This window comes from Alexandromys fortis, unplaced genomic scaffold, assembly GCF_014885135.2.
Source record: "Alexandromys fortis isolate MF-2015 unplaced genomic scaffold, M_Fortis_MF-2015_v1.1 scaffold_293, whole genome shotgun sequence".
In the NCBI taxonomy this organism is placed as follows: domain Eukaryota; kingdom Metazoa; phylum Chordata; class Mammalia; order Rodentia; family Cricetidae; genus Alexandromys; species Alexandromys fortis.
This window is the reverse complement of record NW_026068177.1, coordinates 1,125,247-1,135,403: the sequence shown is the minus strand read 5'-3', so window position 1 is coordinate 1,135,403 and position 10,157 is coordinate 1,125,247. Positions and strand designations below refer to the sequence as shown.

The 10,157-nt window shown below is 47.5% G+C and overlaps 1 protein-coding gene across 1 annotated transcript; it reads left to right on the top strand.

Moving 5' to 3' along the window:
• The first annotated feature begins 1,284 nt into the window (after positions 1-1,284).
• Positions 1,285-8,484, top strand: LOC126492562 (cytochrome P450 2A3-like). The gene is given in 9 exon segments (XM_050129057.1): positions 1,285-1,610; positions 1,875-2,037; positions 2,663-2,812; positions 3,073-3,233; positions 4,664-4,840; positions 5,934-6,075; positions 6,481-6,668; positions 7,233-7,374; positions 8,111-8,484. Coding segments are annotated over 9 exon segments (1,590 nt in total). The 5' UTR covers positions 1,285-1,325; the 3' UTR covers positions 8,293-8,484.
• The last annotated feature ends 1,673 nt before the right edge of the window (positions 8,485-10,157 follow it).

Here is a 10,157-nt window from a genome sequence, read left to right as displayed (position 1 = left end):
CTATAATGACTAACATTCTGCAGATGTGATGCATATAATCTTCCTGAGGTACAGGTTTATCAAAAGGTAACAACCCTAATTATTCTAAACAATTTTCAGTGTGGGAGAACTGTGGACTATTCCCTTCTCTGTGGCTACCCTTAGCATCCCAGGTTCCTCTTCTGTTCCCCATGCTGGATGTTTACCTAAATCCCTCCTCCTGCTAATAACAAACCCTGGCAATGCAGGCATTAGTCCACTTACCACACACCCCAGTTATTACCCGCTCCATGTTCTCCTTCCACTGGCTGGGAAAAGAAGTCTAGAAAGAGTAAGCTGAAAATGAAGGCTAAGGAAGATTTTGATGGCTTTGGCTTGCAGGCTTTTCACTTATGTGGCCCCCGTGCCACCCTGTGTCCTATTCTCAGTGCATCCATATTTAAAATAGGGAACTTGTGTAAATTACAACAGCCATGAGCCAGTGAACCTGGTGGCCTTTCTTAAGAATCTGGATAGGAATGGGGGGGGTGCTTTTGTAAATTAGAACTTCTCTACTGTTTTGGTGGTTGTTATAATCATTCCTCAAGAAGTAGACAGACCCTCTGATGACTGTGACCCTCAGATATGGTCTCTAGTACTTTTCAAGTTTCCTTTGAAATAAGACTCTGCTCTTCCCCACCTTTTCCAGATCCTATGTTCCTATCCCAGACTCAGGTATTTCCTTAATGGTTCTGGGTATCAAGAGATAGCCTAGGGTCAAAACCAAAGTATATCCACACCTAGGTACAGGTGTTGACTCCAAGATCCTGCTGGGATTTCCATCTGCTTCTCCCTTATCCATTCTGGCCTCGAGATCCACCACTCATAGCCCTGAAGTCTCCCCTTTCTTAAATCCAGGACTCTCTTCATTGGGCTCCTAGATTGGGGGTAGTGGTACAGGCCTATAATCCAGCACTCAGGAGGCAGAGACAGATAGATTTCTGTGATCTACATATTGATCTTCAGGCCAGTCAGGATTACATAGTGAGAACTTGTCTCAGACAAGGAAGAAAATGAACTTTCAAATTCATAGCCATACATTCTGTTTCAAGCCAATGAGAACCCACACCCAGAGCTCAGAAGGGTCTCCAATACAAATATCATGAAGGATTCAGTTCTGGCTTCTGTCTACTGTTCCTTTCCTCTGTAACACAGAGCCCTGGAGTACTTCCTCCTTAGGCGTCACAAATTCAGTCCACTCCCTGCTAATCCCTCATGGGCCCTCCTCCTCCTCCTCCTCCTCCTCCTTGATTGTTGGCTGTGCCTCAAGCTAGATGCATGATGGGGGGTGGTAGTCTGGAGGTGAAATGAGTCAGTTGCATAATCAAGGCCAAAGGCCGCCTTCCACCTCAGGATGTATAAGAGCAAACCAATTCAGCCATCACCATCTGTCTGTCACCCTCATCGCCACCATGCTGACCTCGGGACTGCTCCTGGTGACTGTGCTGGGCTTCCTCATCGTCCTGGTCTTCATGTCTGTCTGGAAGCAGAGGAAATTTTCAGGGAAGCTGCCTCCAGGACCCACCCCACTGCCCTTCATCGGGAACTACCTTCAGCTGGACACAGAGCAGATGTACAACTCCCTCATGAAGGTGCCACTGGGCAGGGCGAAGGGTAGAATGGTGGACAGAGGGAGGCCCAGTTTTCAAAGAGGCTTTGTAGTAGGGCATTGACCCCAGGGGGAGTAATTTTAGGCTGGTAGAATTGTGAAGAGCCAGCAACCAACTCCTAGGCATGTGAGACCACATCTTGGGGCTTCCCATCTGATAGCTGTTAGAACTCCAGAGAAATGAACCCCAGACCTGTCATCAAGGTGTGACCTCTTTCCTCTAACGTTGCTCATCCTCCTCCATCAGATCAGCGAACGCTATGGTCCCGTGTTCACCATCTACCTGGGGCCTCGCTGAATTGTGGTACTATGTGGACAGGAAGCAGTCAAGGAGGCTCTGGTGGATCAAGCTGAGGAATTCAGTGGGCGTGGCGAGCAGGCCACCTTTGACTGGCTCTTCAAAGGCTATGGTGAGGGGGGACAAGATGCAGGGGAATGTGGCAGGGAACAATTAGAAGGCATCAGTTTCCCTGCCTCCTCCCTGACTCTTCCATCTGCATCGCTGCCTCCTGCTGGGTCAGTTCTAGGACCCCTCGCACCCTAATCTTCCTGTCTCTCTCTGCCTGTGTCTCCTGACCCCTCCCCCACACATGCCGCCCACACCTCCTCTTGCACCTTGAGATTTCTCTATCTGAATCCTGCGCCTCTAACAGGCTTTCCCCTCACTTTACCCCATTACTCTTAGCTTCTGTGATTATCTCTCTTCTCTGCTGTCTTCTTCCACTGTCAGAGCATCACAGAAATCTGTTCCCAACCCCACTATCCAAGCAGCAATCTCGTTTCTTCCCAGACTCTCTTTGTCCCTCTCTGCTTTTTTCCCTCTCTTCCCTACCTCAATTATAAATCTTTCACAACTGTATCCACCCCCAAATCTCCACAGCCTCCCTTCTCTAGCCTCTGCCCTGTCCCTCTGGCATCTGTCCTCCTTCTTGCTACTGTCCTCTAACTGGCTCCTGGGGAACAGCGCAAGGGTAGTCAGTAGTCAGCCACATCCCTCTTCTCTGGCCTCTCCCCGCCCCTCACTCTCCTTTCCAGGCGTTGCCTTCAGCAGCGGGGAGCGCGCTAAGCAGCTGCGGCGCTTCTCCATCGCCACACTGCGGGACTTCGGTGTGGGCAAACGTGGCATCGAGGAGCGCATCCAAGAGGAGGCAGGCTTTCTCCTGGAGGCATTCCGGAAGACAAATGGTAAGCAGAGCTCCGCAAGTTCCCAGGACCGACCGAGGGGAAGACACCCTTGGAAAAACAGTACCAAGATCAAGGATGGAAACTAAGCTAGGGAAGAGCGTCCTGGTCCCGCTATCCGGTTTTGGCGGAGTTGGCGGACTCAGCCAGGCAGCCAGTGCTCTTTTTGAATTCTCTGATACAAAGTATCTTTTGCTATTACCCGGTGGAAGCCCTTTTCCTAGATCCAATATCTCGCTCTCCGTCCTCCTCCTTACCTACAGGTGCTCTCATTGACCCTACCTTCTATCTGAGCAGAACAGTTTCCAACGTCATTAGCTCCATCGTTTTCGGGGACCGCTTTGACTATGAGGACAAAGAGTTCCTGTCATTGCTGAGGATGATGCTGGGAAGCTTCCAGTTCACAGCTACCTCCACCGGGCAGGTAACCTGTTTCACCTTGTCCTACCACCCCCACACCACAGCTGCCAGCTCACTCCAAAAACTGCCAGCCTCCTCCCAGCAGGTACCTTCAAAGCAGTCCAGCAATTGCGCCTGAACCGATGTCAATACAGAGTCTCTACAGCTGCGCCTGAAATCAGAGCCAGCAGTGTACACTTTACACGTGGAGGGGGGTTGTGATGAGGAGAGGAGGAGAGGGGAAACGCTATCTCAGCAGGGCGGACATTACCATGACAATTCATTTTACTCTCTAGCCAAGGTCGCTACTGGGAGCCCTGCGGAATGCACTAGCCCCCTTCAGTTCCCTAGTGTCTGTTGCTGCAAAATCCAGGTCACTCAAATCATGCGCCATCTGCAAAATGTACAGAGCCAGTCCACTGAACTTTATAGATGAGTGTTCTTTACTCAGCCACGGAAATGCCTAAACCCCTGCATCTCTAAGCAAAATTTCTGCACAGACTGTCCCTCAAACACCCCTGTTAAGGGTCCTCCTGCAAAGCTCACTCACACATCTAAGTGGGGTCCTCCTTGCAGCAGTTTTAATAGCAATGCAGGTGAACATGAGACTATCCCCCACTACTTTAAAATATCTATTTTTAATTTTTTTGGACAAGCATATATTGTGTACTGAGCCTATTCACCCCATATCCCCACCTTCCCTTTGCTCCCACCTCCTCCTCCTTTAGTCCTCTTTGTCCCCTCAGACAGTTTTCTTCTCATTCCAAGTGATACACATATACACATATATGCATAGATATGTGCACACATGATTTAATGTGTATATATACCACAAATGAAAAAAATACATGAGTTCTCTCTCTAAGACTGCTTAAATTTGCTTAACACAGCTATCTCCAGTTGGACCCACTTTCCTGAAAACGCCATAGCTTTGTTTTAATGGCTGAAGAATAATTCAGTTGTCTATATGGATCACAATTTCCTTCTCCATTACGCTGCTTTTGGACAGTTAGGTTGATTGCATAGTTTAGCTATTGTGATTATCCAGCACTCCCTGAATGTTGGATAGCCTGTTAGAACTCACCAATCCAAACCCCATTAGTGTATGAACAGCTGTTCCCAGCTGAAGTCACCAATCTCCTAAACATCTACATAGGTAACTCAACCTCCTAAACATCTACATAGGTAACTCCTACCCAATGTCTGGATGCCTCCCACCCCAGTCTCACCTGAACACCCCAAACCTGCATGTGTTCCCAAACCCATTTCACTTAAAACCTTGGGCAATAGCCCTCAGGCTTAAGCTGTAAGAATTCTGTTGCCACACAACTCCACCTGGTGCCTAAACTCCTAGACAGGTGATGTGAGCATCTCTAATCCTAAGACAGATGCCACATTTATTGGGTTTTGTCTAGTGACAGCTGCCTTGGTTTCTCATCCCCTTCCCACCATCAGCTCTACGAAATGTTCTCTTCAGTGATGAAGCACCTGCCAGGTCCACAGCAACAGGCCTTTAAGGAACTGCAGGGGCTGGAGGACTTCATAACCAAGAAGGTGGAACAGAACCAGAGTACCCTGGATCCCAATTCCCCAAGAGACTTCATTGACTCCTTCCTTATCCGCATGCTGGAGGTAAACCCAGAAGCCAGGGAGCATGATGGGAGGAACAAAGTCAAGTAGGGTGAAATTAGGGACAGGGACAAGGGAGTTGACGACCACTCATGGGTCCCCTCGCTATAATCCTCATTCAACATCACTGTTCCATCTGCTACCCCTTGTTCTCAGTAGAGTGTACAGGTTGAGAGAGCAGCCAGTGCACAAGGCTGCCATGTTCCGGGCATTGTTTTAAAGGCTTAGTTTTATTCATGTGTTTAGTACCCACAACTCTTGAGCGAGGTTTTGTTTTGCCTCCCATTCTACAAATGAGGAGGCTGCAGCCTGTGAATATAGGTGACCTTCTGATATCAGAGCAAGAAGGCCATGAATCCTACCTCACTGACTAGGCCATGAATCCTACCTCACTGACTAGGGCCGGTGCTTTCAGCTAAGACACCATTTGCCTGTCCTCATGGTCATTTACATCTGTGTGACCTGAGCTTTCTTGGGATCTTCTACCTGTTTGGAACAGATATAGAGATTTTGCCAATGTTGGTTTTGAGACAACATCTTTCTATGTAGACCTGACTGGCCTGAAATTTGCTGTGTAGGCCAGGCTAGCCTCAAACCTGTGGCGATCTGACTCTGAAGTGCAAAGGACTGAGAGGTAGAATTCCTCTAGGGAATATTAAGGATTATAATTAAGAAATAAGATCCTGTTGCCTAAAACTCATTGTCTGAGGGCTGGAGAAGTGGCTCAATGGTTATGAGCACTGACTGCTCTTCCAGATGACCTGGGTTCAATTCCCAGCACCCACATGACAGCTCACAGCTGTCTGTAACTCCAGTTACAGGGGACCCAACACCAATGCATGTTAAATAAAAACTGACAACTAAATTGGTCATTAAAGATCGGACAATCTACTAAGTCCTGAATTACAGAAGAGCTCTGGATTAGGGTACTGGATCTCTTCCAAAGAACCTGGACAGAAGCTGGCCTAGCCAGAATGGCCCTCCTCTCCTTAGGTCTGGGTCAGAGAGAAGTGAATTAGGGCAGGGAAAGGGGTAAAACGGAAGAGCACGAAGAACATACGAAGTGGGTTGGACTTGAATCCCTCCCTCCCTGCAGGAGAAGAAGAACCCCAATACGGAGTTCTATATGAAGAACTTAGTGCTGACGACACTGAACCTCTTCTTTGCTGGTACAGAGACCGTCAGCACCACCCTTCGCTATGGCTTTCTGTTGCTCATGAAGCACCCAGATGTGGAGGGTAAGGGTCAAAACATGCTTCTCTGATCTTCCACACTATTCCCAACCTCTCTCAAGAAACTAGACTCTCAGATAGCTACTCCCTTCTCTGCAGAGACAGAGAGAAGCTGGTGGGCACCAGCCTCTAGTTGTTGAATCAACTGGTGTGTTGCTCAACTGAACCTCAACGGACCCACTTCCCTGTCCCCAAGACCCTGCCTAAATCTTCTTCCTCACAATTCTCACATAATTCTGGTATGACCCAGTTAGCATGAACCTCGTCCAACAATGCCTATGACTCGCATGTACTGAAAATGATTGACAGTGTCATACACTGCTTCATAGCCTCCGTCCAGTTCTACACTTTTGCACTATCACCCTTAGGGTGAGGTTCTTAGACTCCTAAACACATGCCTCTTCTTCTCAGCCAAAGTCCAAGAGGAGATTGACAGGGTGATTGGCAAGAACCGGCATCCCAAATATGAGGACCGCTTCAAGATGCCCTACACGGAGGCTGTCATCCATGAGATCCAGAGATTTGGAGACATGATCCCTATGGGCCTGGCTCGCAGGGTCACCAAGGACACCAAGTTCCGGGAATTCCTCATCCCCAAGGTTCTAACTCACCCAACCTATTGTAATCTCCAGCCTTCTTCATGGCCCTGCAGGCCCTCCTCCTCATTAGAAATCACCCAGCCCTCTCTCACTCTCTCAGTGACAGGCTCTCTCTGCCACCACACCCCTCCAGCCTCCTACACAGAGTCCCCTATATCTTGTGTCTCCCTCCAGAATTTCTGAACCAGAAGTTTCAACTCCATGCCTCTCAATCATCAAATCTCAAGACATAAACTCAGTTCACCTAGATCTCCTCTCAGAGACAGGAGTGATATGTCTGCCATGGATCCTGTTTAGGGGTACATAAATCCAATACCCTTCAGTTCTTGATTTGAGAGACATGAAGCGCATATCCTTCAACCTCCCACCACAGACCACAGACCCCATGTCAGCCATTCATCCTGTGTCCTATAACATGAGCCTGACATCTCCTATCTCAAGGATGATGACCTCACATTCCTCAAAGCCTCCTCAACTCCCATTCATTATATTTATGTCACCCCTATGGGCCAACAGGACACCCATCCAAATCTATCTTATCAATCAAACCTTCCTCCTCCACAGGGCACTGAAGTGTTTCCAATGCTGGGCTCTGTGCTGAGGGACCCCAAGTTCTTCTCCAACCCCAAAGACTTCAACCCAAATCACTTCCTGGATGACAAGGGGCAGTTTAAGAAGAGTGATGCATTTGTACCCTTTTCCATAGGTAAGAGGGCACTGTCTAGTGCCAGGCCACTGCTCACACCAACAGAGATAACTCATCCATATCTCTCCATCTTGGAAGATTCTCTTGGATCAAACCCTCAGCCAGTTGGCTGCAACTCTCATATTTTACAAGCCTATGTATCTGAACCCTGGAGAAGTGATGGTCAAGCTGTAGTGATAGATTAGGGGAAATGAAGTCTCAAACTAAATCAGAGGTCTCTCTCAGGTCACACAACCATTTCTTAGAAAGATGTGGCAGCTGCCTGTGGTGTCACTCACCTTTAATCCCAGCACTCCAGAGGCAGACAGAGGCAGAGACTGGGAGAGCTTAGTGATTTCAAGGGCAGCCTTGTCTACAGAGTGAGTTCTTGGACAGCCGGGGCTGTTAGACAGAGAGGCCCTGTCTCAAAATATCAAAAAGAAAAAAAGAAGAAAACGAAAAGAAGGAAGGGAGGGAGAAAAGAAGGAGGGAAGAAAGGAAAAATGTGGCTACATGGCAGCCATACTGGAGAGCGCCTCTGTAGGGAAGGCAACCCACATTTCCTATTATTATAGCCTGAGGATTATTACAGTTGATCCTCAGATCAACTCACCACAAGTACAAGGAAAACTGAGGTTCAGAGATTAAAGCCTTCTTTAAAGGTCTCAGCCCTTCCTCCCACAGAGAATACAGCCAAGGGTTCACTATGAGAGTGACATCAAGAACTGGCTTCACCCTCCCTGTCTCTTGTCTTTAGGAAAACGGTACTGCTTCGGAGAAGGACTGGCTAGAATGGAGCTCTTTCTCTTCCTCACAAACATCCTGCAGAATTTCCGCTTCAGGTCCCCACAGGCACCCCAGGATATCGATGTGTCCCCTAGACTCGTGGGCTTTGCCACGATTCCACCAAACTACACCATGAGTTTCTTGTCCCGTTGAGCCAGCGCTGGATAAGGGTAAAGGGAAGGATGGAGACCAGGCTAGTGGGGGTTTGGTACTTAGAAAAGATCAGAGGGACATGAGAAAGAGAGGACATGATAGACTTGCTGAAGACAGACTGCCATTTCAAAGGTAGAGCGGGAGAAAGGGGAAATTGATACTATGTTGTGAACAGTAATAACAATATAACAATAAAAGTAGACATTATTTATAGAATAAGTATTTTTGTCAAGTTTATGCTTGAGAGTCTTGTGACCATAACACTCACAAATGCATGGGAAGTGGAGAGAATTCATGTCTGTTTTACTAGTGAGGCACATTCTTGACCTTATAGTGTTTCCTTAGTCTAAGATTACTGAAGTCTCACTGATTCCAAGAGCTCAGTAATACTTGGATGAATATCTGTGTGTGTTGGCCTTGGGCAGACTTTCAAATATCACCACACATCAGATAAAACAAGAGCTCAATCTGTTGCCACATCATCCTGCCCAGAGGTATTTCAGAACTTCGGATGGGCCACCAACGTGGTTTCACCATCAACTCACCCACACTTTGATCTACTTTTGAAGAACTGGTTACCAGGGCATCATCACCCAAGCCTTGCTGGTTAAAGTCATTGTGTTTGATTCAGAATCCACCTGGAGAACTGGAATCAGGCCTCTTAATGAGGTCCATGGTGGAGAAAGACATTTTCAGAGGTGGCCAGGAAAACTTAGGGTCAGCACACTGACATGAGTGTGTGCTGATTCATGAATGTGTGTGTAAGTACACATTGTATGGATGCACACGACCACATCTTCTGCCACGAGTTAGTTTCCAAAGGCCGAGTGTTTGCTTACCAATCTGGGATCAGAGCCAGTAAAGAGTTTTAGAAGCATACGCTCCAGTGGCACTAGTATAAATCTGATGAGTGGACAGCTGAGCAATGGACAGTCTCGATGATGGTGGATACATCAGCTGTGCCTCATTTCTTATTTTTAGGATGTCAGTATCAGGCAGACCCAGGAGAGAGCAGGGGTATCAGGGCATCGAGATGCCATCTTTGGGAACTGCTTTGCAAGCCCTCCCTGGTGGCAAACTCCAATTCTACATGCTGCAGATGGTTCCTGGGGGACTGGTGGAGAGAGGAAGAGAGTGGGAAAAGATGCTTCAGTTGGAAAAGTGTTTGCCAAGCAATCACAATGACCTGACTTTGGATCCTCAGCACCCATCAAAAGTCAGGCCTGGTGGCACATGCTTGTCACTCTAATGCTGGGAGGGGGTTGGAGACAGCCCAGTTCAACTAGATCATGAACTCTTAATTTGATCGAGATCCTGTCTGAAAAACAACAAAACAACAAAGTAGAGACTGGAGAAGACACGCAGTGTTTTCCTCTGGGCTCTACATGCGTGCACACACACACCTGCATGCACATACAAAAATGTATACACACACAGAGGAGAGAGCAGCTAGTTCAATGTTAGCAATGAGACACCCCTTTGGGGGAAAGGACAGTGGCTAGCAAGTCTTTGTCTGAAAGGGAGGAAGGAAAAAAAAACTAATAAACCCTGTAATGTTGGGAAAAATGTTAGAACTCATGAAGACATGACCCAGTTTACAGAGACAAGGTGTACTGTGTCCAACCATGTTCTGCTCAGTAGCAGAGAGTGCACATCCTGCTGAAGCATGCCTGGAACATTCTTTGTGATAAGCCAATTGTTGAGGTATAGAATCTTCACTTTGTTAATATTAGGGTAACCAGAGTAGCTCTGATGAACAAGGTGACATGTAGCCAGAAATCAATAGCAAAGTTAAACCACAAAAACCACAAGGATAGGGAAATTAAGAAATATGCTTGTTAATTTTTTCTTTCACTGAAGAATAT